Below are 27,786 nucleotides of genomic sequence, written 5' to 3'. Positions count from 1 at the left end.
TCAAAGAACGAGTTGAAAGAAATGTGCCAGAAAATGGACAGTTATGCACAGAAGGTGGGGCTCAAAGTGAATCGAGGCAAAACAGAGTTCATGCAGTTAGGAAGAAGACAAGAGCAGGAAGAATTCCTTGAGATAGATGGCAAGAGGTTCAAGAGAGTACACCAGTTCAAATACTTGGGATCTTTGTTTACCACAGACAACAACATAAAAATGGACATCAAGGAGAGAATAGTAGTAGGAATGAAATGCATGCATTTCCTCAGAGAGACACTCGGCTGTAAATCGATCTCAGTGAACGCAAAGATAAAAATCTACAACACAGTGATACGCCCAGCAGTAATGTACAGTTCAGAAATGTGGAGCATGACTAAGTGAGGAGGGGAAAACTATTAATATTTGAAAGAAGAGTAATGAGCAAGATATGGGGACCAGTTTTAGATAACTGACAATGGAGTAGGAGGAAAAACGAAATCTACCTTCTGATGTGACAACCAGCTATCCTACAGAAGATAAAGAACAAAAGAATACAATGAGTCGGCCATGTAGCCCGTATGCCAGATGGAAGACAGGCGGAGATGGCACTAGCAGGGAAACCAAACAACAAATGCCCCATTGGACGACCAAGGTCACGCTGGATGGACGACCTGGCGAAGGACCTACCGTATTTACTCGAATCTAAGCCGCACTCGAATCTAAGCCGCATCTGAAAAATGAGACTCGAAATCAAGGAAAAATAATTTCCCGAATCTAAGCCGCACATGAAATTTGAGACTCGAAATTCAAGGGGGAAGAAAAGTTTTAGGCCGCATCTCCAAAACAAAGTTGGTCCATTGTAATATGAGACACAATTTAGGTCGAATGAATGACGACACAGCTACAGTAGTTTGGTTCGAGTCTTAAGCTTAGCAGTTAAGCTTTACCAGGTAGCCATTGCTATGTGTCAGGCGCTCCGTCCGTATATATAAGGGTACCCTTCCTTTTTCACGTGCTTCATTCGTTTGAAAATTGAATTGATTGTTTAGTTTTCTTTGCTCTTATAAGTGCCGTTCTCTTTGTTATAGGTGTTTACGTCACTCTAAGCTGAAAATGCATTACTGTACTGTGTCATTAATTGTTTGTCGCATTCTGATAATGAGTGTTTACGGCCTGTCGCCGCTCGCGGCATGGCTTGCTTTTGTGCACGCTACCTCCCCTTACAATTTTAAAAAAAAAGAAAAAGAGATAGGAATCGTCTCATTAGCGAAACAATGGCAAGAGACTGCTATTTGTTGTTACTTACACTGCTGCTTTCTTCGATAATGATAAACAAGAACCAAATAACAGACTGCGTATGATAGATGATGCTCTGAACGAGAGTTTAGCAAAAATTTTTCTCCGTTTGAAAATCTTTGCAGACGTCTCTGTACATTACATTCTGCACAGAAATTAGAGTCATCTTAGATTTAAAAATCTAGTCAATTGCCGTGCTTCATTTCTGACTGTATCACTATTAGGCATAAGAATAATACGAGTATAAACATGACATGATATGCATATTCTTCCGCGTTTGCTGTTGTCTCACTCTAGTTTCATAGTTTATTAGGCAGACAGGATTTAAATGAGATAGCAGCAAACACGAAAGAATACATGGCAAAATGTTTAAATTCGTATTATTCTTATGGTGAAGAGAATGCTGCATGTGATTCACAATTCATCAAGTTCCTATTAGCAGCCATCTCTTCTCACAGGTAGGAAAAAAATCAGAACGTAAAGTTGGCCATATTGACAAACAGTCTTGCCAGTCGGATTTTCGTAGTACATTGAAATGTTGCTACATTCGAAGATGAACAATACAGAATTTGTATTTACTTTGTTGGATAATGTATGAAAATGCAGTGGTCGAAACTCGGGGCTGAGAAAAAAGCTCGCCTTCCAACTTTTTTTTTTTTTTAATTTATTTACTGACGCAGAGGTTTTGGCGCCAGTATTTATCTTTGTGCCTGCAAAGCATGCCTGTGTAGCGCTACATATATTCGACGGCAGAAGTTAGTTGTGGCGGCACCTACCAACATTTTTCAGAACTTCCGCTTACTTTGCACTCGATTCTAGGCCGCAGGCGGTTTTTTGGATTACAAAAACCGGAAAAAAATTGCGGCTTAGATTCGAGTAAATACGGTAGCAGCCCTGGGAATTGAAGACACCTGGAGGAACTGGGCCCAAAACAGGAAGGAATGGTGGCAAGTTTGTGGAAGCAGAGTGTGGTCTGCAGGGCCTGTGATCACTGAATATCTGCCTATCTAGCTGTCTGTCTATAAGTAAAAGATATCCTGATGGCTGTTTTCTGACTAGCTGCACACAATATGGCACTATACATTGCTTTATTCTGGAGAAAAAATAGTTAAGTTTGTCTGCAGAGTGCATAGCTGATGGCTTGGAGTTGCTCAATTGTTATGTAAGGTTGCCAACATAATTTAGTGTCTGTATCATGTACATAGTAGTGATACTTAATAATCTACGGTAAATTTAGTAGTGTGGCCTATATTTGAGATTTACTTTTTACTTTAATCTTGTGATAAAAGTTGAGGTGCAACCAATTTTGGCCATGTGGCCTTTATTTGCTCAAACATGATAAAATGAACATTCAGACCGTTGGTGAAATTTTGCACTTTTCATCTACATCACTTGAATGGTGTGACAAAGAGTTTCTCAGGAAATAATTTTGTTTTGTTGTGTCCTACTAACGTTTATCAGAAGATATTCACATATTCTCAAATTCAAATAGGATAGACAGATCTTTTTTAAACACATTGTAGCATATGTGAAACTCACATGTAGTAGTGATGATACCAATAAATGCAGTATTTAAATGGCAGTCTCACAATGATGTGTAACCACTTGATACAGCTAGAAGCCCGAGAGCTTTTTATTCAGCCATATTACTGTGGGAAAATGTATTCATACATTTCAAACGGAGCTATTGTCAATAAGTGGAGAAAAATCACAGCTACCATCCTTTCCCCATGTTCTGTTTCTTTAAATTTGCATGGGCATATGCCATAAGTTCATCAGAGAAATTAAATAAAGTGGTTGCATTGTCTTGTTTCAGTCTCTGTATGGACATGTTTTGAGTTAGTAATTTTTCCACTTTTGCTGATTTGTTTTTGTAACTCCAGATTTTTGTGTGCCTGTTACACTTACGAAACAAATTTTGTTTAACTTAAACTCCCTGATTTTCAGGGACTGTTTGCTGCAAGTTAACTTATTTGATACGGCCTTGAAAATATTATGGGAAGGGAACTGGACATTGGTACCATTTCTTGTGTCTGCTGCATTCAGTCCTGAAGTGCGTCCTTTTAGGAGGAATCAAGCAATAGACCTGTTGATGGCATTTTACAAAAATCACAGGCTTCTTTCAGCAGCCAGTGAACACCAAATGAAAATACTAGCAGAAATAGAAAAATCTATATCAGAAAACTCTATTAAGGTAAGTGGAAATATTATTTGAATTGAAGAGCAAATTTGGCATTTACTCTCTTTCTATTATGTCCACATATATTGGAAAAATTAGACCCTATAGTCTTTCTCAATAATTTAATGAGGCATAGATGAAACAACATTTCATACTTTTGACATTTATTGTCACTGAAATGCTATTTCCTGTTGACATTAGCATTGGTGCAGATCTTTCTTTTGTTATAAGTAAAAGATATCCTAATCGCTGTTTTTTTGACTAGTTGAAAACAGTATGGCACTGCCTATTGCTTCATAGTTATTAAACCAGTCACCCTGGTTACCCCATAGTTGCTGGTTTCAAAGCACCCTCCGAACATGTATCTCCCTTGATTGATCAGCATCTGCAGCCTATAATACAAAGACTCCTCTACTATATCAAAGACACCAGTCATTCCTTAGATTGTCTAAAATCTGTGCCTGTCCCACTCCCACCATACAACTTGCTTTTCGTCATTGATGCCACCTCCCTCTATATTAAAATCCCCTGTGTATATGGCCTGCCTGCTGCTGAACATTACCTCGACCAGTACTCACATGATTCCAAACCTGTCATTTTCCTGCTCATCTTACACAACTGAATACTTTAACTTTCAGAGGCAGACACACAAACAGATCAGGGTCGTGGTCATAGGAGCCAGGATGGCTCCTTTCTGTGCCAGCCTTTACATGGGTCCATAAGCCTTAAGCCTCTAATGTGGTTTTAAATACATTGATGACATGTATGCCATATGGACTCAAGGTGAGATTGAAGCATTAAATTTTGGAATCAGTAAATACATTCTCCCATTTAAGTTCCACATGATTCTATTCAGAATTCACCTCATGCTCACTGATGGTCAGCTAAATACTTCTTTTCACATGAAATCTGCAAACAACCAACTACACTTACATTTTGACAGTTGCCATGCTTTCCATGTCGGACATTCCCTCCCATACAGCTTTAGTATTGGGGAAAAATTATTTGTTCAGATGAAGACTCTTTACAGCAATACACCACTATTCTCACCTCAGCCTTGCACTAGACATACTTATCTCACCAGCCTAGTTTAAAAGCAGATTTCCTGGCCCATCACCGACTTCCTAAAATCATACCATGAAATGAGTTCCATTTTGTCAGATCGTGTACTACTTCTGCACCCATTTCCATACTCTGTTGTGCCTGCCTCTTCGACTGTCCCTGCTGTAAGATTTGGCTTATGCACTCTCCCACCACCGCCACCTATAACAGTCACTTAACTGGCTAAACATATACCATCAAAGGAACAACATGTCATATACCAGCTGTTATGTGAACACTTTTTGGCCTTTTACGTTGGTTTGACTACCAGTAAATTAGCATTTAGAATGAATGGATTTAGACAGGCAGTTTATAGTGGTAAAGCATGATATCCCGTTCAGAGTATGCTCTACAACATGACAATTGTGACATCAGTGCCTGTTTCACCCATCTGCCATTGTTAACACCAACACCTCCAACACCAGTTTATCATAAATCTACAGGTGGGAACTGGCATTGCACCATGTGCTGAGTTCTTGCCACCCACCTTGTTTAAATCGTGTTTATTTCTTCGGGCTCAAAGTTTCTCTTCAGTAACCATTCCTTTTCTACACTCCATTTTGGTTTTCTTTATCATGTCGTCCACACATAAAGAAAAGTTCAAATTAATTCTTGCACAATATTTTGTCAACAATCTCAGTTTTGCTTATTACCTGTCTTCCACCTTCAAGGTCTCTGGTTTTTAAATCTCGCCCATTGCAACCCCCAACTAATCTGTCTTTCCTTCTTATCCTGTCCAGTAAGTCTCCCCTGGGTTCTGGGGGACTTTTCCGTTAACTGTCCCCATTTCTTAAATCTCGCTAGTTCATTTCTTTTATCCCTCTTCCTTTTCCTTCAACCCTTCCACCAGAAGAAGGGGCCACTGGCTCTGAAAGCTTCTGCATTTCTATAACTTTTATGTGTGTTTTCTCTTCTTGCTGCTTGGCAGATAGGTTTTCTTTATCTATCCGATTATATAACAATAAAATGTGTGTGTTTCCTGTCTCACTTCCTTTCTTTCAAGATTGCAGTTCACTGTTGCAAATTTTTCTTTTCCCACAATTAGATCAGGCTCACACACACACACACACACACACACACACACACACACACACACACACACACACACACACAGAGAGAGAGAGAGAGAGAGAGAGAGAGAGAGAGAGAGAGAGAGAGAGATGGGGGGGGGGGGGGCACCTTTTCATCTCACATTATTTTTGACCCGTTAAAGACATTTGCAATCTGTTTTCGCTTAGACAAACTGTGACACAAGGCTCGTGAAACAAACAGCAATGCATTGTTGCAATTTCATTAACAATCAAATTTAATTTTTTTAGTGGTATTGTGTTTTTTGCCATCTGAGTAGCAGACCTGATCTGACAAAAAAATCGTTGGCTAATTTTGTGCTGTTGTTGCAGTGTCAAAAAATCAATAAATTTTTACTTTTCACAGTATTCAACAAATGATCAGATATCCATGAGAATACCTGATGCTCACAAAGGCATATTTGTCAGTGGCAAAATTATTAGTGTATGTGGGATGAATTTATTATTTTGAATGCCGTCTTGATTAAACGTTTGACAAAGCCAGTGTGTTTCCTGTTGACCTGTAGTTAGTGCTTCTAAATTAAATTCTTTCTTCCATTTGTTTTACGTGTGTTATATCATTTGCACAGCACCAGCAAGTCATACATTGAAATAATTCATGAAATAAATGAAATCAAACATTCTGACAAAAGCACTGATGACATTATAATGTGCTCTCATATTTCTGTTCCTAAATTTTCCAGGGAGTACATTCAAAGTGAGAACTATTTGCATCATGACACTTCGTACAACACTGCAACTATTGAAGAACTCACAGCTGTCAGCATATGTGGAGTAATTGCTAAATGCAGCAGTAATTCACTCTCTCATGTCCTCCACAGTCATTAGGCCGAGCAAGCTGGCACAGTGCTTAGCACACATGACTTGCGTTCGGGAGGACATTGGTTCAAATCCTCATTGGGCTGGTTTTCTGAGATCTCCGTAAATTGCTCCAGGAAAATGCCAGGGAGGCCTGGAAGGGGCGCAAGTAAGTTCTTTCCCCATCCTTTCATAATCCGAACTTGTGCTCTGACTCTAATGACCACACAGTCAACAAGACATTAAACTCTAATCCTTTCTTCCTCAGCAGTTGGGATCTCTTTGTAGACCACATTCTTTACATGAGGCTGAAGGTAGTAGGTCAGTCAGAAAATCATATCTCTGAATAAGACTGCCTCTTCACACCCTCTAGTTTGGAAATAAGCAGTCTAAAGAATCTCTTGCTACTGAAAGACTTACGGGCACGGCATCAGTCATGTTGGATCATCATCATTTTATGAGCTCTCAAGGGCACATTTTCTAACAACGACAAAGTATTTATCAAAAAATGTTTATGTTAGTTTTCCCCGTTCAATGTACCATCAATAAAATAAGGACTGATCATGTGCTGTCTTATTATGCCGTATCACACATTCACATTCTGCCGTCTTGATTAAACGTTTGACAAAGCCAGTGTGTTTCCTGTTGACCTGTAGTTAGTGCTTCTAAAATTTACCTTTTCTTCTTTTGTGTCAACCAGTCAAGAATACTTACTGTCTTACCAGACAACCAGCTAACAGTATTCAAAATCAAATTTGAAAATCACTGACGTGTAACTCTTGTTGTAGGGAAATATGGAGTATTAATATCTATGAAGGATACACGGAATGTTTCTTCGGCTGATGCCAACCTTTCTTTGTATTTGATGGAAATTGAAATGTAGATTTATTGGAAGAACTGCTTCTTTAGCAGTTTCGTTGGTAGCAGTATTCCCTCATATGTACAAATGCCTAAAATAAAACCCAATTCTGTCATACAACAGAAAAACTGTGCAGCTCCTGAAAAATTCTAGTATGTTGGAGGATGTCATCAAAAATCTCGGAGCATGGCTCATAGATTTCCTAGGCTGTACAGATTACCTAAAGCCCACAAGGAAGGTATTCCATCAAGGCCAATTGTTAGCGCCTTTGGTTTTTCGAACTACCGGCTGGTCAAGTATTTAAATAAGTCAATGACTCAGATAGTTTGCCGTTGTGGACGTAACATAAAAAACTCTCACATGTTCATTGAGAAAATTAAACAGATTAGCATTGGCCCAAATAATATTTTAGTCAGCATGGATGTGGTTTCATTATTTTCAAAAGTTCCTGTGTAGAACACATTGAAACTGTTGGCAGAGCATTTTCCTCCTGGAAAAATAAAGTTGTTCCGACATGTTATGACAACCACCTACTAATTGTGGGGCAGTAAATTTTATGAAATGATGGACGGAATAGTTATGGGTCTTCTGTTTTCTCCAACAATGGCCAACTTTTTTGTGAAATATTTTGAGGAACATGCATTAAATTCAGCTCATCTTCATCAATCATTTTATTATTGATGACATATTTAGGGTCTGGCTTCATGGCGTAGAAACTCTCAGCACTTCCAGGAACATACGAATAGCATGCATCCAAACATCCAGTTCACCATCAAGACAGAGAAAGAGGGAAGGCTGACGTTTTTAGATGTTCTGATACAAAGAGTTGGATGGACATTTTGGCCACTCAGTGTACCACTAGGTAATCCTCACTGATATATATCTGAGTGCACAGTCCAGAAGAGAATGGCTTTAAAAACACTGGTATAAAGAGCAAAACTGTTCGTAATGAACACCATTTGGATTCTGAAGTCAATCACCTGAAGTATGTGTTCCTAAAGAACGGCTGTGGCTCACGTGATATTATATCAGCATTCTTCAAGAAAAGGAAACATGAACATGTTGAACACTCGCATGACGAGTCACCGATTACATCCTTCCCTTCTGTGACTTTACATCCAGTAAAATAGGCAGAGCCCTGGGAAGACAAGATATCAGATCTATTTTCTGGCCTTCTAAGAAGACAAAGCAGATGTTATATCCTGTTAAGGACAATCTTGGACTCAGGATTCTTAGAAGGCCGGCCGGTGTGGCCGTGCGGTTAAAGGCGCTTCAGTCTGGAACCGCGTGACCGCTGTGGTCGCAGGTTTGAATCCTGCCTCGGGCATGGATGTGTGTGATGTCCTTAGGTTAGTTAGGTTTAATTAGTTCTAAGTTCTAGGCGACTGATGACCTCAGAAGTTAAGTCGCATAGTGCTCAGAGCCATTTGATTCTTAGAATTTACAACATCCCTTGTAAATATGGAAGCAATTACGTTGGTCAGTTCATCCACACCATTTCCAACCACTGTGCTGAATATCAGTGGCATATTAAAAATTGTGAACTGGAGAAATCTGCAGTTGCTGAGCACAGCCTCACAAACAAACATAAAATAATGTTTGTCAAAACAAATTTTGTCCCAGGTTCCCACATACTGTGACTCTTTAATTAAAGAGGTTGCAGAAATTTGTGAGAAAACCAGCGGATATAATTTTAGCAATGTGTGAGAATGAGACCTCAGTGCAGAGAAGAGCCATGTATGTCCATCACAATATTTATGCTATGGTGGAAGCAGTGGCACCACCAATGCAGGCATTGACATCATCTGCAACAGCATGTCGTGACTATCGACCACTGAGAAGCTGTCTTTGTACTATATAAGGCCACTGTAACGATTTTGGCAGTGAGTTGCTCCTGACTATGGCGATGGTGGACATCATCGAAAGTTCAAGGTTTCACCCTGAACTGACACAGCAAGAAGTCCGAGAATGTTTATATAACAGTGCTGTCATGAAAAACTCCATACTCATACTCCTTCATACGCATTTTCATGGCACAAGAGTTGCAGTCTTACTAAGTTGCTGGTATTAGGAAGGTTGGTTGAGTTGGACAGTATCTACCTGGAAATCATTCTGCATACAGTTCAACTCTTGATGAGTTTTGATGATACCCATCATAAATTAATTACTTCACTAGTAAATGGCACTCTATTCCTAAAAATGATTTATGCATTACTAGTTGTTTATGTGGATGTTTTCAAGCAACACAATGTAAATGAATTATTGTGTTCCTTGTAATAAACCTGATATATGTAGACAATGGTTCCACTGCATATCAGTTAACTTTTCCAAATAGTGACTCACAACTGATGATATAATCTTGTCTTGACAATGCAGGTTTCAGTTAAGAGTATTCAGTGTGTGTCATTGATATCTGCTATTCTGGCAGCAAAAAGTAACATAGCTCCATTTGAAGAAACAAAGATGATGCCTGTATCTTGATTTTTTTTTTTGAAACTGTGAGAAAGCATTGCCCCCACCACTTCCCCTGCGAGTCGATTGTAACTGTACATCTATATGAAAACAGATTACAAATGCCTTTAGTGTGTCAAAAGTAATTTGAGATGCAAAAGATAGGCACCTCGCCCTATACACAAACTGCACCAAAACTCCACCAACAAACTTTATCAATTTCAGACCAAAACTGAGAAAAAAAGTGTAGTAAACATGGGCTCTAAAATGCATACCTTAAGAGCTAGAATCACTTGTTAATCTTTGCTACTGCGAAACACATCTCTTCTATTGAACAAGCCCACAGCTTTTAAGGTATGCATTTTAGAGCTGTTGGTTTCCTCTTATGTCGGTCATTCTGTATATTGTTGCACTGAATGAGCATAGTAAACTAGAGAGCAAGGAAACTGTCAGCTAAATGAGAATGTCTCTTATCATTGACATGATTTATGTGGCACAGCACTGCTCTTCATTCATTCTGCCATCAGCATGGATTTGTCACTTTGTTGCAACTGATCAGTCATTTGTGTATTCACTGAATGGAGTGTTGTTTGTTCACTGAGAGAGCTTTGATTTTCACCACTTAATATTGTTATTTGTGATTGCTAGTTATGATGTCCTAGTTAAAAGACATAAAGAGGAAAATGAAGGGAGCCCTATACATTTCTTTGCAACCGTAAAGACAGTCACATAAGAAACAAAATCTTGTTAACATCACAGACTGGAAAAGCTGTTCTACTCTAAGCAATACAGAAATACAGAAAATATGTACCAAATTATGTGGAAACAAAATTCCAGTCTCTAACGAAAAGTGTTAGTGGAAAAATAAGTATCACCGAATTCAACATTTTTGGAAGACATTTGTCACTGTGTATTGGAATTTTACAATCTGGGCAAGTATCTTACACAGCAAAAATATGCAGTGCCTTACATTACAAGATTGATTTCTTAGTGAGCCACCATGTAATTGTAAGAATTGTGTAATCTTTGGCTGCCAGATAAATGAGATGCAGCTGTGGAAGACACATTGTAATTAGTAGATCCAGTATCAAATTAGTATATCCAGTATCGTATTAGTAGATCCAGTATTGTACCATCCTTGGAGGGAAGACGAATATCTGTTCATGAAACACTATTGAGAAAGTTTAGAGAAGTGGCATTTGTGATAAGCTGCAGAGCAGCTGTGTTGTATCAACATACGTATTGTGTCAAGGATTGCAAAGGCATGAAGAGAAATCAGGGCACATATGGAAGCATCTAGGCAGTAGTTTTTCCCTCACATCATTTGAGAATAGAACAGGAAAGTAAATGACCAGTTGTAGAACGAGGTACCTAATGGTGGTTTGCAGAGTATTTATGTAGATGTAGATCTAGCAGGCAGCATTCTTAGATAGCAAAATTTGCTGTGTTTGCCTCGGGATACCTGTGAAGGCCTGAAGGATAAAGATTTCCAATGATTGGGGTCTGATATGAGAACAAGAGTGGGGGAAGCATACAGTAATGCTTGATGGGTTGTTTTTCAAAGTTGGTTTTCCAGCTGCCAATTTCATTGCTCCATAGTCTTAAGTTGCTGTTGGTTTCACTAGCAACTGCAACGTGTGTGTGTGTGTGTGTGTGTGTGTGTGTGTGCGCGTGTGTGCGCGCGCGCGCGCGACACCAACATTTTTATTTTGTTTTGTTTTATTTTACACGCCTTGTTCTGTAGGACCAAATTGAGGATCAAAACTCAAAGGTCATGGACCATGTCAGTACATGAAATTACAAAATGAAAGTAATAAGAGATAAAATGTGTATGAACCTAAAAAAAGACAAACCATAAGTTCATGTAAACACAATCAAAAATATAACATGAGAATCACTTTAATTTTTCAAGGAACTCCTCGACAGAATAGGAGGAGTGACCCATGAGGAAAACCTTCAATTTCGTTTTGAAAGCGCATGTATTACCACTAAGATTCTTGAATGCTTGTGGTAGCTTATTGGAAGTGGATGCAGCAGTACACCTTTCTGCACAAAAGTCAAGAAAGTGCAATCCAAATGCAGATTGGATTTCTGCTTAGTATTAACTGAGTGAAAACTGCTAAGTCTTGGGAATAAGGTGGTATTGTTAGCAAGAAACGACAGTAAAGAAAGTATGTATTGGGAGGCCAATGTCAGAATACCCAGACTAATGAACAGAGGTCGACAAGAAGTTGGCAAACTTACACCACTTATTGCCTGAACTGCCTGTTTCTGAACCCGAAATATACTGTGAACATGATAAGAGTTATCCCAAAATATAATCCCGTCCGCCATGAGCAAATGAAAATAAGCAAAGTAGACTACTTTTCATGTCAAACTATCACTTACTTGATGTACCGTTTTGATAGTAAAAATGGCAGCATTAAGTCTTTGAACAAAATCCTGATGGGCTTTCCATGAAAGTTTATGATCTATCTGAACACAGATTTGGACTGTTCCGTTTCACTAATCATATACCCATTCTGTGAAATTAAAATGTCAGGTTTTGTTGAATTGGGTGTTAGAAACTGTAAAAACTGAGTCTTGCTGCAATGAACTTATGTCTTGAACTGTACTATTTGAAACAGAGTCAATGTTGCACACAACATTCTTTGGTACCAAACTAGACTCATCAACAAACAGAAATATTTTAGAATTACCTGTAATACTAGAGGGCATATCAGTTATATAAATAAGGAACTGGAGTGGCCCTGCACTGATCCCTGGGGCACCCCACATTTAACCATGCCCCACTCAGACATCACATCATAGCCATTCTCAACCCTGTGAATAATGACTTTTGCCGTCTGTTGTTAAAGAAAGATGTGAACCATTTATTAGCTACTCCCTGTATTCCGTCATGGTCCAACTTTTGGAGCAATATTTTGTGATCAACACAAACGCCTTTGTTAAATCCAAAAGAATGCCTAGCATTTGAAACCTTTTGTTTATCCATCCAGTTCATCACAGAGAAAAGAAATATATAGTATTTTCAGTTGTTAAAACAATTCTAAAACTGAACTGTACTTTTGATAGTAAATTATGTGAAATAAAATGATCAATTATCCTTGCACACACAGCCTTTTCGATAACTTTAGCAAACGGTGATGCCATAGAAATAGGTTTAGAATAGTCTACATTGTTCCTTTCTGCCTTTTTATAAAGTGGTTTTACTACTGAGTATTTTAATCATTCAGAAAACTGACCGTTCTTAAAGGAAAAGTTACAAATATGGCTAAGTACTGGGCTAACATGTGCAACACAGTTCTTTAATATTCTGCTGGGCACTCCATCATAACCACCAGAGTCCTTAGTTTCAGTGCTTCAGTCTCCCCCTCGTCAGTATTACAGATGCGTATTTCAGGCATCAATCTCGGAAGGCATTTTCCAAGAGAGTTATATGATCCCCAATAGAAACTAAGTTTTTATTTAATTCACCAGCAATGCTCAGAAAGTGACTGTTAAATACTGCACTTATACCTGACTTACCAGTAACATAAATGTTTTTACTATCAATTGACTTCATATCATCCACCTTGTGCTGCTGACCAGACACTTCCTTCACAACTGACAAAATGGTTTTGATTTTATCCTGTGAATCAGCTATTCTATTTGCGTACCACATACTCTTTACTTTCCTGATAACATTTTTAAGCACCTTACAGTACTGTTGCAATGGTCTTCTGTTGCTTGATTGTGACTATTTCTAACATTTTGATATAATTCCCTCTTCTACATGATACCCTTATCCCACTAGTCAGCGATCCAGGCTGCCTTTTGCTGTTAGTACCCTGTTTTGAACGTTGTAATGGTAAGCAACTTTCAAAGAACATGAGAAATGTGTTAAGGAAAGCATTATATTTGTAATCTATGTTATCAGCATTGTAAACATCCTGCCACTCTTGTTCCTTAACAAGGTTTAAAAAACTGTCTATTGCCATTGGATTAGCTTTTCTACATAGTTGGTAATTATATATAACATTTGTTTGAGTAAAAAAGCCTTTTAGAGTTAAAATTTGTGCATTATAGTCTGAAAGCCAGTCACCCTTTTACAAACAAAATGCACATTTAGTAATGAAGAATGATTAAAAATATTGACAATAGCTGCGCTACTGTTGCCCTGCACCATGATTGTAAAAAATACAGTCTGTGTCAGAGTATATAAGTTTAGGAGATCTTCCAAAGTCCTTTCTCTTACACAGTCACATACAAAATTAATATTGAAGTCACTACATATAACTAATTTTTGGTTCTTCCTATAAAGTGAGCCAAGAACCCTTTGAGCGTGAGCAGAAATTCTCTGATGTCACAGTTAGGTGACCTATAAACAACAGTTACAAGTTTAGTTTCACTAAATTCAACTGCCCTGCACAACATTCAAATACCTGTTCAGTGCATTTCCGTAATAAGTCTACGGATTCAAATGGAATACTGTTTTTCATGTACATGGCGGCCACTCCCCCACTCTGCAAAGAATCCTTAAAAAACAGCCAGCTAATATGTATCCTGGTAAAGGAAGCCTCTGAATTGTCCAATTATTTAAGTGTTGCTCTGATATATCAGTAATGCCAGAGTCAACATCTATAAGCAGTTCACTAACTTTATCTGTAATACCTCTTATATTTTGATGAAATATGCTAATTCCTTCTCTATTTGGATACTTGACCATCTCTGAAGGTGATTCCTTTGTTAGGGGACTTTCTTTAAATGGGAATACCTATCAGCTGACTTTAATCTAAAATAGGTGCAGCTCTAAGACGAAAAACTACAGGAATTTTTCCACGAGTGATCCCACCAGTGCACAATACATTGTCACCAATAAGCTTTGCCAGCCTCCCCTTCCCACACCTAATGAGGTTCAGGCCGTGCCTAGTGAACCCTGATCTGCTGATAGACTCAGCTGGCATCACTGCAATGTTAGCCATGCCCTTCGCCATCAGTAAGGCACCCCATGTTGACATGCCTAACAGCAGCTGTAAGATGAGGCTGAGCATGATGTTGAACAGTTGTTCGAAGTGCACATTAGTGGCACCAGCTTGAGTATCTATGCATAGTAGCTCTTAGGAGTGATATCCGCACGGGAGTCAGACAGGTGCCATGATTCCCAAACTAACCATGTTTCCATAATAATCAATATTTCCTCCCTAAATGAAACCATAGGAGACCTCTAGGCATTAGGCTATTTAATGTCTGGTACCTCGTTTCTCTTCGAATATTGATCTCTACCACTTACTTCTTTCCAGATTCCTGCATAGGGATTACACCTAACTCACAGCTCTGAGTTAGCATGTGTAAGGTGGTCATCGTGATGAGATATGCTTTGAAAACAGATAAAACTGATCAGATTAAATAGATTAGTTTTAGCATTGTTGCTTTCAGCTGTGGATAAAATGCTACATTGGACGAGTTATCTACAAAAGGTTGCAAGAGTGAGGGAGAAAAGCTAAAGTAGCAGATTAAGTCTAAAACCAAATACATTGACAAAAAATCAACACTAAAAGATAATTAATGTAGAGTAATGAATACATTTTTGTCTGGGTAACATATTTAAGTGCTTAATCCAAGATCATAAGTTAAGTAAGTGCGGAATAAGCCATTGCAAATGTGAAATGCTGGTACATTAATAACTGGCGTAACTGCTAGAATGTTGAATGCAAGCATGTATACATCCATGCATTGTGTTGAACAGGAGTCAGATGTTGATTTGTGGGGTGGAGTTCCATGCCTGTTGCACTTGTTGGTCAATACAAGAAGGGTTAATGCTGTTTGTGATTGATGCTGAAGTTGTTGTCCAATGATGATCCTTATGTGCTTGATTGGAGACAGATCTGGTATTGAGCAGGCCAAGGCTCTGTCAACACCCTGTAAAGAATGTAAAGTTACTACAGCGGTATGTGGGTGAGCGTTGTTCAATTGGAAAACACCCCCAGGAACGTTGTTCATGAATGGCAGCACAGCAGGTCGAATCATCAGATTGACGTACAAATGTGCATTCATGGTGCATACGATAACTAAGAGAGTGCTCCTGCTGTCAGACGAAACCGCACCCTAGGCCATAACTCCAGGTGTAGGCCCAATGAGTCTAGCATACATAAAAGTTGGTTGCAAGCCCTCAACTGGTTTCCTCCTAACCAAAAAATGGTCATCACTGGCACTGAGACAGAACCATTCTTTTGATCTCTCACTTGAATCCACTGAAGTCTCAAATGGCAGTGGTTTGGGGTTAGTGGAAGGTACGCTACAGGGTGTCTGGCTCGCAATTGTCATCGAAGTAATCCATTTTTAACAGTTCATTGTATCTGTTTGGTGGCAACTGCTGCTCGAATTGCTGCAGTAGACACAGTACAGTGCATCACAGCCATACGTCGAACATGGCGATCTTTCATCTTGTTAGTACCATGTGGCTGTTCAGAGCATGGTCTTCTTGAGACCATACCTTCCCATGACCACTCCTGCCAGCAATCATGTAAGTGACTACATTCCTGCTAAGTCTTCCTGCAGTATTGCAGAAGGAACATCCAGCTTCTCATAGCCCCATTACACAAACTTGTTCAAACTTAATGAGGTGTTGATAATGCCATCTTTGTTACCTTAAAGACATTCTTGACTAACACAAACTCTCCCCGTACAATCTCACATAAATAAAACTCATGACTGTTACAGTGTGTATTTAAAGCAAACCTGATTTGCATCCTCATAGTGGTGGTAGTAGCTCCACTCTTATGCAATTGGTGTGAAATTTGAATGGAAAACATCTGTCAGATGCAGAAACATGTCTACCAACTTTTATTTATGTTGCACAACTCCTTCTTGGTGACACAATTTTTCCCATCAGTGTAGGTGGAAACACTATTGCCAAAGCTTGTAAGCCATATTAGTTACTAATGACCTACAGGAGGAAACAAATTGTTGCAGCCAATTAGAGAAGAGTGGGACGGAAAAGGGCAAGTGGAGTCTAAACTATCTTACAAACATCCTGTGATGTAGGGACGGTGAAAATCTTCTTGATTGATTGATGTACAAGTCAGATTAGATGACAAAATATTTCATTAAGTTATTGGGAAACACACTGTTGGGCTGCCTGGTAAGTGAACTGATTGAAAGTCATATGAGATGTGGGTCACACCTGATCTTGTATATTAAAAATAATTTTTCTCATGAGGAATGTTGTTGATTTAAACTTGTGCCTGATACTATTTCTTGGGACAAATGTGCAAAAAAATTGGTTACAAGTAGCATTGCCTCTTGTAAGTCCGACAAGTTTTTAGTTGTGTTTCTTTGAACGATTCCCGGGACTCCTATCTTGTGATATTGCTATGTTGAAGCAGACGTTGGTTAGGTTAGGTTAGGTTAGGTTAGGTTAGTACTGGAATAGATTACTTTTCTGTTTTAAGACTACTATACCCCCCACCCTGTTGTACACTATGTGATGAAAAATATCCAGACACCTGCCTGAAAATGACTACAAGTTTGTAGTGCCCTCCATCAGTAATGCTGGAATTCAATATGGTTTTGGCCAACCCTTTGTCTTTACGACAGCTGCACTCTCACAGGTATATGTTTAGTCAGGTGCTGGAAGTTTCTTGAAGAATGGCAGCCCATTCTTCATGGAGTGCTGCACTGAGGAGAGGTATCGATGTCGGTCTGTGAGGACTGGCACCAAGTCGGTGTTCCAAAACATCCCAAAGGTATTCTGTAGGATTCAGGTCAGGACTCTGTGCAAGCCAGTCCATTACATGCATGTTATTGTCGTGTAACCACTCCGCCACAGGCCGTGCATTACGAACAGGTGCTCAATCGTGTTGAAACATACAATCGCCATCCACGAACTGCTCTTCGACAGTGGGAAGCAAGATGGTGCTTAGAACATCAGTATAGGTCTGTGCTGTGATAGTGCCACACAAAACAACAAAGGGTGCAAGTCCCCTCCACGAAAAACACGACCACACCATAACACCATCGCCTCCAAATTTTACTGTTGGCACTACACACACTGGCAGATGATGATCACCAGGCATTTGTCCTACCCACACCCTGCCATTGGGTCGCCACATTGTGTACCATGATCCGTCATTCCACACAATGTTTTTCCGCTGTTCAGTCATCCAATGTTTATGCTCCTTACACCAATTGAGGCATCGTTTGGCATTTACCAGCATGATGTGTGGCTTATGAGCAGCCACTCGACCACGAAATACAAATTTTAACACATCCCACCTAACATGTCATAGTACTTGCAGTGGATCCTGATTCAGTTTGGAATTCCTGTATGATGGTCTGGATAAATGTCTGCCTATTACACATTACGACCCTCTTCAATTGTCAGTGGTATCTGTCAGTCAACAGATGAGGTCACCCTGTATGCTTTTGTCCTGTACGTGTCCCTTCACATTTCCACTTCACTATCACATTGGAAACAGTGGACTTAGGAATGTTTAGGAGCGTGGAAATCTCGCGTATAGACGTATGACACAAGTGACGCCCAATCATCTGACCCTGTTCGAAGTCCATGAGTTCTGCGGAGTACCCCATTCTGCTCTCTCATGATGTCTAATGACTACTGAGGTCGCTGATATGAAGTACCTGGCAGTAAGTGGCAGTACAATGCACCTAATATGAAAAATATATGTTTTTGGTGGTGCCCAGATACTTTTGATCACATAGTGTATCTCAATGCTCACATTGTCGTATAAAAAATACTTGACACTTACTTTGCAAAGTTGCTAGTACATATATTCTATTCATTTTAAATCAGTTCTTAGCCAAAGCCATTTTATTAGGTATTTACACTGGTCATGTCTTGGCCATTTTATTAGGTATTTACACTGGTCATGTCATTTTTCATTTTTGAAAAATTTATTAACTAGCGAGCAGCCTCCAGCCTTGCAATGCTCTTTAGAATTTTGCATTAACTGGGCCTCACAAGTGGACAGCACTCTGGTTCACAGTTCTGATCACAGCCCATGGTTAACAATTCTGCAATGTTTAAAACTATGGTCTCATGCAACGGACTGTCATTTTTTATACCAAGATGAGTATCTACTAACTAAGCAGTGTACATTTCTTGTAAGTACCACGAAAAGAAGGTAAGAGAAATTTGGGCTTGTATGGAGAATATAGATAGTTGTTTTTAACTTGTTCCAGTTGCTAGTGGAACAGGAAAGTGAATGGCTGGAAATGGTACAAGGTACCCTCCACCATACACTGCGTGCCAGCTTATGAAATATGGATGTAGATGCAGAATATAGTTTCTGTAGTCAGTGACTTCTACCGTTTAAGTGGTGACAAGTTTGTTTGTGGTTTTCATCATGACTACTTGCAGCAGGTCGTAATTTAATTTTGTTACTGTCCAGTGATCACAGTGACTTTCCTGTGAAAGGAGCGACATTAAGCAATGACTGCCTTAAGGAGACAGTGCTAGTTAAACCAAGTGCTTCGAGATTGAGGATTGGTAACGGAAAGTTTTTTTTCTTCCTAATTTTGGTACCTACACCTTCCAAGTTCATGAATAATGTCCCTTTAGTCTTGATATTATCTCACGAGACTTTACCTTCCATCCTAAAGTAAAGATGAGATTAAAAGTCAAAGGTTTTGCATCAAAGACCTGTGAGCATGAAGTAATAAATGTTTTCAACTGCCTGAAGATACATGGAGAGAATGGTTTGATGAATATTTCAGAAGCCTCCGTTCTAATATTTTTAAGTTATTAAGAAGGCTCCATTCTTAATGACTATTTTCTTGTTTATCCTAACAGGCATTGTTAAAGAGAGAATTTACATTGTTTTGACTGACACATGTTTGCCAATTTTTAGTGGTAATGTTGACTTGGTGGATAATTATTTCTTGGAATGATTGGTCTGATTTCTTTCAATTCTGGTAAGAAAAGTCTTCGATGGAAAAGAAGTAATGGAAAGAGTAAAGGTAACACCTCACCATATAATTAGGCATTGTGACATTGACAGGCTTATAAACCAGACTGAGAATGTTGTCAGCTTTCAAGTGATCCCTCTTCAGAGATACTAGAAGAAGGCGCGCACACACACACACACACACACACACACACACACACACACACACACCAGCACGCGCGTGGCTTCATTTTCCTGGGGCTGACTATGTTATGCTCTCTCCCGTCCCACTGCAACTCATTATATGCAGTACAAAACTTCATACGCGTGCTGCCAGAATGAACGCATTAGTGTTGCGCACATGTCCAATGTGTCTGCTGTCTCTGTCTCCCAGCCACCCTTCGCCAACCTTTCCTCCAGCTAGCCTCATTTCTACCGTAGCCCAGCCCTCTCGACAAAACTTCAGTTGAGTTGCTTTGGCTCTGCAATCTAGCAATGCAGCTCTCTCTCTCTCTCTCTCTCTCTCTCTCTCTGTGTGTGTGTGTGTGTGTGTGTGTGTGTGTGTGTGTGTGTGTTTCCATTAACTCTGAAGAAGGATTCTGCGGCAGGGCGGATTGCACTATCCTTTAAACAATCGGTCCAGCTACCAGTATAGCTTCCAGGTTGTCTGCCCCTTCACCCTGCAATGATAGATACTGGTTTAGCCGACAAAAGCTTCACTGACGAAAATTCGACTAAATACCCACCCTGCAAAGGCTGCATACTGTATTTACTCAAATCTAAGCCGCATCTGAAAAATGAGACTCACAATCAAGGAAAAAAAATTTCGTGAATCTAAGCCACACCTGAAATTTGAGACTCAAAATTCAAGGGGGAAGAAAAGTTTTAGGCCGCACTTCCAAATCGAAACGAAGTTGGTCCATTGTAATATGAGACACAATTTAGGTCTAATGAATGACAATACAGTTACAGTAGTTTGGTTCGAGTCTTAAGCTTATCAGTTAAGTTTTACCAGGTAGCCATTGCTACGCGTCAGGCGCTCCGTCTGGTTTGAATTGATTGCTTATTTTTCTTTGATCTGATAAGTGCCGTTCTCTTTGTTATAGGTGTCTACGTCACTCTAAGCTGAAATACCATTACTGTACTGTCATTAATTGTTTGACGCATTCTGATAATGAATGTTTACAGCCTGTTGCCGCTCGCGGCATGGCTTTCTTTTGTGCACGCTACCTCCGCCTACAATTTAAAAAAAAAAAAAAAAGAGGAATCGTCTCATTAGCGTAACAGTGGCAAGCGACTGCTATTTGTTGTTACTTACACTGCTGCTTTCTTTGATAATGATCAACAAGAACGAAATAATAGAGAGAAGATGTTCTGAACGAGAGTTTAGCGAAAATTTTTCTCTGTTTGAAAATCTTTGCAGACGCCTTACATTCTGCACAGAAATTAGAGTCATCTTAGATTTAGAAATTAGTCAATTGCCGTGCTTCATTTCTGACTGTATCACGTTTGCTGTTTCTCACTCTAGTTTTGTAGTTTATTGGGCAGACAGGATTTAAATGAGATAGCAGCAAACACGAAACAATACATGGCAATATGTTTATAATCGTACTATTCTTATTGTGAAGAGAATACTGCATGTGATTCACAATTCATAAAAGTTCCTATTAGCAACCATCTCTTCTCACAGGTAGGAAAAAAATCAGAACGTAGAGTTGACCCTATTGACAAACACCCCAAACAGCCTTGCAAGTCGGATTTTCATAGTACATTGAAATGCTGCTACATTCGAAGATGAACAATACAGAATTTGTATTTACTTCGTTGGATAATGTATGAAAATGCAGTGGTCGAAACTCGGGGCTGAGAAAAAAAGCTCGTCTTCCACCTTTCTTTTTTAATTTATTTACTGACTCAGAGGTTTTGGCACCAGTATTTATCTTTGTACCTGCAAAGCATGCCTGTGTAGCGCTACATATATTCGACGGCAGAAGTTAGTTGTGGCGGCACCTACCAACATTTTTCAGAACTTCTGCTTACTTTGCACTCGATTCTAAGCCGCAGACAGTTTTTTGGATCACAAAACCTGGAAAAAAGTGCGGCTTAGATTCGAGTAAATCGGTAACTCCAGTCCATGGGCAGTAGCTGATAGTTAGTTATACTATCAAGTGTTCGGTATTCTTTCATGACTTGTTTGAAAAAATGTCTAAAATTTGCTTTAAGTTTGTTTATTGGCTTTAAAGCACAGAAAATGGCTATCAAGTCCGTATCTAACATCCCAGCATCAATTATGCAATGTTACTGACTGTCTGTATAACAAGTTGATACCTAAAAGCAGCCAGAAGATATTTAGTCCAGCGCGATATTTTAAACATTCTAAACAGTTATTGATTCATGACTGCTTGCAAGCTAACTTATTCAGTCATTCATTGGGCTTCTTCTAAAGAAGTGCTCATCGTAATGTCTCGTAAGCTGCACACAACACAACACACAGAGTTTGTGTACAACATGAAATTTTCACAGACGAATATCTTCTAAAATAAAGCACACACATAGCCCAAACTTTCACAAAATACTCATTATTGTAGTCACTTTTTGTCAATGACACTAGAACTGATCAAAGATGCAAATTTATTTATTTTGGTACAAATTTGGTCAGTGCGGTTTAACATAGGTGTTTACCAGAAGATGGCTCCTGAGCAACTCTCTCAACTCATAGATCTGAGGCACAAAGCCCTACTCAAACGCATGGAAAATGCTGAATCCCTATTGACTAGCAGCTAATCAGATCATCTCAAGCACTTCTATACTCGCGTTATTTCTAATGTCAGGCAATCAGATTACCACAAGAAAATTAGGTTAGAAATCTTATAATTCTGAAACTAAATAAAATTTAATGAAAACAAAATACGATTCCTTTGCACAAGATAAATTACCAATAAATTTAATACTCAATCCCCCTTCTTGGCTGCCTTTTACAAAATCAAACTCACTTGGATACGTCTCAAATTTCACTATGGTACAACTGCTTTCTCACGCTTACATTGACATAGTTTTAATGAAATATCACATTCTGTATTTATGTATGTCCTCCATTCACCCTCTGTCTCTCCAAAACACTGACACGGCCAAAACACGATAAAATGATAATTTTCCAATGTACTTGGAATTGTGTCAGAAATCTGTGGTTATGAGGCTAAAGAAAATTATATGAACCTATCCTCTTGGTTTATTTTTGATAGATTCTATAGATCAACACGTTACAGTCTCTAACTCAGTTTCACAATGCCAGCATGGTTATTGTGTGTTTTAGATCAAAATTTATATATCCGAAGATATTGAAATTAATTGATTTGAAATGTTAACAGTTTGGTTGTGTTATTTGTAGATTTTTGTATTCTAAGTATGAAAAATATCTATTAATATTTAATAGTACTCCAGATTCATAGAGAGTATGTGTAACGTATTGCACTCAGCATTATGTAAGTACACATCTCGCTTGGCCCAGTAGCCAGTGTCAGCTGTGCCAGAGTGAGAACCAAAATCTGCTCTCCTCCCAGCTCAACGGTAAGCTACACTTTCAATGCAAGATGACACCTCGTAATAATTTGCTATGTTACAATGTATTTGAAAGTAACTAACTGATGACATTCGCAGTCTTCTTTATGTGCCTGTCGACAACAAAATGCCTCAATTACACTGCCATTCACATTAATGTGACCACATGTCAAAAGCCTGAATACCCACCTTCTGCATAGGTGACAGCTGCGTGGGTGCGGGAAGACTGTCAATGAGATTCTGGAAGGTACTGGCAGGGATTGGGAGCCATGCCGAGTCCAGTGCTTTCTCGGATGAGGATCCATGACAAGAACAGCCCAATTGTGGTGGTCCCATAGATTCTCAATTGAATGTTAATATGAGGAGTAAAGTGGCCAGGGAAGATAGTAAACTCATCCTGGTGCTCTTTGATCCATACCCTACACTGTGAACTGTGTGACACATTGCATTGTCCTTCTGGTAGATGCCATCTTCCAAGGAAAAACAAACTGCATGGAATGATGGACATGGTCCCCAAGGATAGGTGCATACTTATGTTGACACATTAAGCCTTACAGAATGATGGTATCACCTAGGGAACACCAGACCATAACACTCCCTTCTCCATCTTGTACCGTTCTGATAATTGTTGAAGAGAGTTAGCTTTCAGACATTTTATGCTGACGGAGAATAAAGCTAGATTTGTCTGAAAAGGCCGCCTGTCACCACTCAGTGGACATAAAGTTGCGTTATTGGTGTGCAAATTCCATCCTCCGTTGCCGATGAACAGTGGTCATCATGGATGCATAAACCAAGCACCTGCTGTGGGGGCTTGTGCACAGCAACTTTCACTGAATGGTCATTGAAGAAAGACTGTTGGGAGCCACTTGGTTCATCTGGATGGTCTGGTGGTCAACAGTTGCATATCTAGTCACCCTTACAAATTTCTGCAGCCTTCATTCAGCCCTGTCATCTAAGGCCCACGGTGCAGCACAGCCACTTTGACGCCGGTTTTGAATAGCGTCATTTTGCCATGCACAGAATACTTTAATCATGGTAGAACACACACACAGTTTACAGACTGAGGATTATTGGAAATGCTTCCACCTATGGCCTGAAAGCCAGTGATCATGCCATTTTGGACATCATATAAATTGCCCCTTCTCTGTATGATGACAACGACTGCACTGTTTTCTGCATCTCCCGACATGCCTTGTATACCCTCCAGTGTGAATGTTGCCACCTGCCATTTGTAAGTGTTTATTCAAGGTTGACCTCAAACATAGGCAGTGGTCACATTAATGTGACCGAATCCTGTATATGGTGTCTCATTACATTTGCTCTTTTTATTTTTTTCCAGTTCCTCATTTCGTGAGTGATAATTGTGGGAGGAAATGTTAAATGATGATAAAATAACACAGTTGATAAATGATGTATCTCTTGTGATTGAGAGAGAATGTTTATTCTGTACATGCAAAATAAATGTATTATACAGGGTGTCTCACCTAACTCTGCCACCTCAAATATCTATGGAAGAACAATAGATATTAAAAAAATGGCTTTCACCAGCATGAACGTACAGCAGGGGCTTGGGAAACCAAATACTATGCAAAATTTTAAAACTTAAACAAATACTATTGCCAAAACAAACTTGTGTATTTTTAAATGGCCACCTCCTATTATTTCGTATGCGATCAATAGCATGAAAAATCACAAAAATAATGGCATTCGTTGAATCGCAATATGTCAATTACAACCAGAGAAATTGCAAAGTGAAGTTGACACTTGAAATAAATGAAGCTCACAGCTAGCAGATGTCCTGAGACTCAAGCGTGCACGTCACGCTGCCTGTGTCAGGGTCTCTCACTATGGGAAGGTATGCACAATCCACAAAAATAAACAAGTAAAACGTCCAATGCAAAGTTACATTTTTCAAATTGTAAATGTATGTTTATTCTAGCAAAACAACAACTAGAGCTACAATTAGGGATAACACACTTGAATTCAATTTGCTAAACACATTTACCAGTGCCGTGTTGCCCACAGAAATTGTTGTTGTGCATTACATCCAGCATAGAAAATACGGGGCTGCAAACTGGGGTATCTGAACCGGGTGGCAGTTTCAGGGGGAGGGGACAAATTTATATTCTTGAGGAAAAAAACTTTGTTTCACAAAGCACCTAGCATCCAGTGCACGTCAGTCTATTGATTATTCCTACGATTTTGAAACGCACCCCTGCTGGTTTTTGGACACTTTTTAACACATTCTAAGTTGATTTCTGAAAGAATTATAAGTTGACTTTTGAATGCATGCATAGTGTACGTGATGTCTCTGCCAGGGGAATCCTCGTCAGCCTCGTTCATGAGAAATTGGAGCGTACGAATGAAATGTGAAACTATTTTCAAACATAAAGCTTTTTGATTGTAGTAGGCCAAATAGGTATTTCGTATTGGTACTTCGTGAATTATATTGTCGTACTATAAAAATGATCATTATTGCCAAAACAGTCTCGCTTATTTTGCGCGTGTCACAATTGCTGCAATATTAGAAAGGCCTATTTTGATTTTTCCAGCACACAGTGACAAAATAGACGTAATCAGATCGAGAAACCACACCAGTCTTGGGTATTATATGTATTAACATCTTTTCCAGTATTAGACGATGACATTTCGATTTTTCATGTTGCAAAAGTTTGACGAACTTTGATGAGGTAATAGTTCTTTCGCAGAAAGGAAAGCACGCCATGTAAAGCTGCAGCAAGATTAGAGAGAAAAATCGTTAGGACCTAAGGACTGAAGAAATGTGTTCTGTCTTGCCTGTCTCTTGTCTTTACTGGTTTTAGGTATCCTACATTTAATTCTATATGACACAGAAGAGCAAGTTATTAGCTAATAGGCAATAAAAAGGCCAGACTTTCTGAAGAGTTCTTGTTCTCCCAGTTACAAATAATCCCATCCAGTATTAATTGCATTTATTTTTATTTTTTAGAGGGACAGGATGTCAAACCGGCCGACTGTGAGCGGGAGAGGCACTACAGGACATTTTAATTTCCATTGTCCTGAAATAGTTTGATGGCATACATTGCAAACACATTTGAGTTCCACAGAGTGCAATACAGTGACGTGCGGTATAAGAATATTGTTTGAAGAGGCGTGGCTTTGCACTTCAGCTCACTAAAGACCAAATAACATGTCTTACATTTCCTCGAAGATATATGTTTTATGTATCAGACTCTTCAGAAAGACGTGCGCAGAGCAGTCTGAGTTGTAGTGGGATGGGGTGGGGGGTAGTCTCCACATGACCCGTGTTTACATTTAGTGATTTTTCTGTTTCCTCTTCGTTTACTGCTCTCACGTCAAATGAAAACGAGACGGATTTCTGTGGCTGGGAGCTATCAAGTGAATTAAAATACATTCACATAAATACGGAAGGCTTAAATATGTTACTAGTTTTAGATTTTACTTTATTTCCACCTTTATGACAGTCAAGTATCAATTGCCTTGCAGAACAATAAAGTTATTTTTGTCGGTTTGCTAAAGAAATTTGGCCTTTATTAAGATTTCCTCTGAGACAGTAAATTTATTTGAAATGAAGTGTTTAATTCCACACTATTGGCTAGTTTTAACTGTTCGCTGCATTTCAAGTGCACGTTTTCATCTTCTAGCACGTATGACATTATGCCATAATAAAGTACCAAACATGAGATAATACAGTACTGGTACTCCAAGAAAATTTACGTCCCGAAAACCATACCGAAAAGCTTAATATCAGGTCGAGGCCTAAGTCATTGTGAATCTGGACATACGAATGTGCGCTTTAAGGCAAACTATGCATTTTAGTATGGTTCACGAAATTCCGGCGCTCTTGGAGTATCCTCTGATGTCTTTTTTTTTTTTTTAATGACATAATGTAAGAAAGATCTTTTAATGTTTTACATGTATGAACATACTGGCTTCCTACGTCATCGTAGCTGCGCAAGCGCATGATGCCTCTTATCTGGCGCTCTCTGAAATGAATCTATTTCTAACAGGTCGCAGGAAAATATTGCGAATTGTCGTTCGAAAAGCGTTATTTTCAAAGTAGATTTTCTTTTACGCAAGATGAACTATGTGCGCGAATGTACGATGAATTTCTTAAATTGCAGAGTGTTTGCTCTCATTTAAAAATCAACTCTTTGGTGACGAGCCATGTAGAGGATTTTTGAGCCCGGAAGATCGGAGATTTATGTCGGTATTAAAAATTTTGCTGACGTATTTGTATGATGTATCTTAAAGTGTAACATGCGCTAAATGGATCAACATTATATGTGAAAGCTTAGCTTCTCTTGTAGCTTATTAATCTTAGAGACAAATATTATATGCGAAAGCTTTGCTCTTCTTGTAGCAACACTATGTATAGTAACTTAAACCATTAACTTTTCCTGTTGGCGAAATTAGAATTCATACTTCCGTAATACGAAAATTTGCAGCGTACATGTTGCTGCTTATCAAAGATCTTTCTAAAGTGCCGAGAAATTCTACACTGCTGTATAAAACCGTATCTTTTCAAAGGATTGGTAAGTTTTACAGTTCCGACGGAAAGTATACTGTCACTTAACATGGAAAAAGTGTATTTTC

General features: G+C 39.0%; 1 protein-coding gene across 1 annotated transcript in view; it reads left to right on the top strand.

Moving 5' to 3' along the window:
* Positions 1-27,786, top strand: part of LOC124711977 (myb-binding protein 1A-like) — a 104,262-nt gene that overhangs the window by 62,911 nt on the left and 13,565 nt on the right. The window contains exon 15 of the mRNA XM_047242259.1: positions 3,217-3,463. Within this exon, the coding sequence (XP_047098215.1) occupies positions 3,217-3,463 (247 nt within the window). The remainder of the gene's footprint in view (positions 1-3,216; positions 3,464-27,786) is intronic.

Source organism: Schistocerca piceifrons, chromosome 8, assembly GCF_021461385.2.
Source record: "Schistocerca piceifrons isolate TAMUIC-IGC-003096 chromosome 8, iqSchPice1.1, whole genome shotgun sequence".
In the NCBI taxonomy this organism is placed as follows: Eukaryota; Metazoa; Arthropoda; class Insecta; order Orthoptera; family Acrididae; genus Schistocerca; species Schistocerca piceifrons.
The sequence above is the reverse complement of the archived record's forward strand: the minus strand, read 5'-3'. Positions and strand labels throughout refer to the sequence as shown.